General features: G+C 41.1%; 1 protein-coding gene across 1 annotated transcript in view; it reads right to left on the reverse strand.

The window, feature by feature from the left end:
• Positions 1–1,118: 1,118 nt before the first annotated feature.
• LOC101860134 (alpha-(1,3)-fucosyltransferase C) overlaps positions 1,119–2,091 on the reverse strand; it is a 27,007-nt gene continuing 26,034 nt past the window's right edge. Inside the window, exon 4 of the mRNA XM_005111044.3 lies at positions 1,119–1,712. Within this exon, the coding sequence (XP_005111101.1) occupies positions 1,236–1,712 (477 nt within the window). The 3' untranslated portion in view covers positions 1,119–1,235. The remainder of the gene's footprint in view (positions 1,713–2,091) is intronic.

Consider the following 2,091-nt stretch of genomic DNA (forward strand, 5'->3'; position numbering starts at 1 on the left):
TGCACAAGTATGTTTTCGTTCAAGCCAGTTGCAATGTTCAGGGTCTCACATGGTATATCCTGTGTTTTGTCTAAATGTCCTGTATATTTTCTTTTTAAATAGGATTAAAAAACAAAAAAACACAAACAAAACTGGACCATTGAAAGAGGCAAACAACGCTTCACATCGGACTCTGATTTGATGGAACGCTGAAGAAGTTCAAGAGAGACAACTTTTAGTTGTCAAACACGTAGTATGTATAGGTAAAACACGAGTTACCTCCCTAGTGACTTCCCTGTCAGTCGCGTTTAGATTGAATGTCCTTTCCAGTCTGATGTTGGTTTAAAAAAAATCAAATAAACAAAAAACAAAACAAAAATCAAATAATCCACACAAAAAATAAATAAAGTGTTGCTAAAGAATATTGGACCAGAGCAGCAGAAGAAAAACTCTCTTTTGTCTCCAAACCAGTTGAAATATGGTTTGCTTTTTTAATTTCTATGGAACCAAATAGATGACCCCAAGACAGGATCAGGCTGATATAACTTTAAAAGATCTTGTGAATAAGATGGTGCTAAAGTTAGGCAGACATATCAATAAAAGTGCAACATGCAATCTTAAAAATCTTTCCGCTTTTCTACATGTACCGGCTGCCTCTAGAACTATAATAGAATTTTTTAATTCCTTGTATCCAACATATCTACTTTTCCTTACCACTATTCTGGTTGCTTCGTTCAATTTTATTTTTATTCTGGAGAAAGAATAAGGTGCTACAGCGGCATCTGGGGCGTGGGGTAGCAGGTAGGCACTTTGCTGTGTCAGGCAGGGGACCCAATTTCGATTCCAGAGTGGGGAGAACTTTTATTCGAATGTCGGTCTGTCTGCTGGGATGTTGTATCCCTCTCAGCCCGGTTTAGCCCAGTCCTGAGCAGGGTGGAATGGAAGTCCGCCTCCTAAATGATCTAAATTGTGTAGAAACTGCCTAAGGTCATATGAGCGCCAGAAGATAAGAGGCGTTACAAGAGAGTAACAAGCATTAAAAAAGAAGAAGGATGGGGAGATAAGGACGATAGATGTTTGATAGGAAAGAAGAAGCAAACCACACCAGAGCACCCGCCAACCACCCACTTATACCTTTCTTTGAATAGATGTAATAATCAAGCTTTAATATTTGAAGATCTTCTCAAGTGAACAAAAACCATCTACATCTAGTTTCCGAAAAATGGAATCAGACTTTTGTTTTGTGTATACTAGTACTAGACATCTTTGGGCGGATGGCATTTCCCTTCATTTGACCAGGCCTTGATGTCTGGGATCTTCTTGCTCGCGGTGACGGTGTTAATTTTCTCACAGATGTCGCACCAGTCGATGTAGTGACCCAACCCAGTCAGCTTGTCTACTTCCTTGAGCACCTTGGCGTAACGGTCGGGATTGGAACCCAGCTCCTTCAGGTAAACCCCTAGTTCCCGAGCCGATCTGAAATGAGCGGCGTTGATCACGGTGTCTGGAGGAAGGTAGCGGTCATAATCAAAGCCTCCTCTGACCACGGGGATCACGTGACTGCGCTGTTTATACAGCAGGAGGAGTTTTTCCGACACGTAGTCCTGGCAGAAAGAGTTCTCAAAGGACAGGTAGAATCTGTACGTCTTCAGCATGTCTTGGCATTGGTGAAACTGAGAGCGAGGGCAGGAGAGATTCCCACATTTCCCGTAGATGTCAACATTGATGTATTTCTGAAATGGAAAAGAAGTTTATTTTCTGACCGTTAATACATGTACTTCTCTTAGGGGAAATAACAATATGATTTTGATTAACTCATGTAGATAAAAATGTCAAAATCATAGTTATTCTTTCTCTGGGTATAAATGCGCCTCCCGTAGATATAATCAACACTGTATTGCTGCAACGAAAAACGTAAATATTAATACAGCCGTAACTCATCATCAAGCGCCAGATCTGCGAAGGACATTGGCGATCATGGTTCTCCACTCATTCCTTTGGTGGCAAGCTCTCAAAAAAAGAAAAGCTATATTTTTCAGATCTTTCCCCTTTACCCATCTGTTTGGCTCTTCAAGTACGTTGCTGTGGGTCTACCTCTGCCTCGTTTGCCTT

The sequence above is a fragment of the Aplysia californica genome, unplaced genomic scaffold (assembly GCF_000002075.1).
Source record: "Aplysia californica isolate F4 #8 unplaced genomic scaffold, AplCal3.0 scaffold00991, whole genome shotgun sequence".
Classification (NCBI taxonomy): Eukaryota; Metazoa; Mollusca; class Gastropoda; order Aplysiida; family Aplysiidae; genus Aplysia; species Aplysia californica.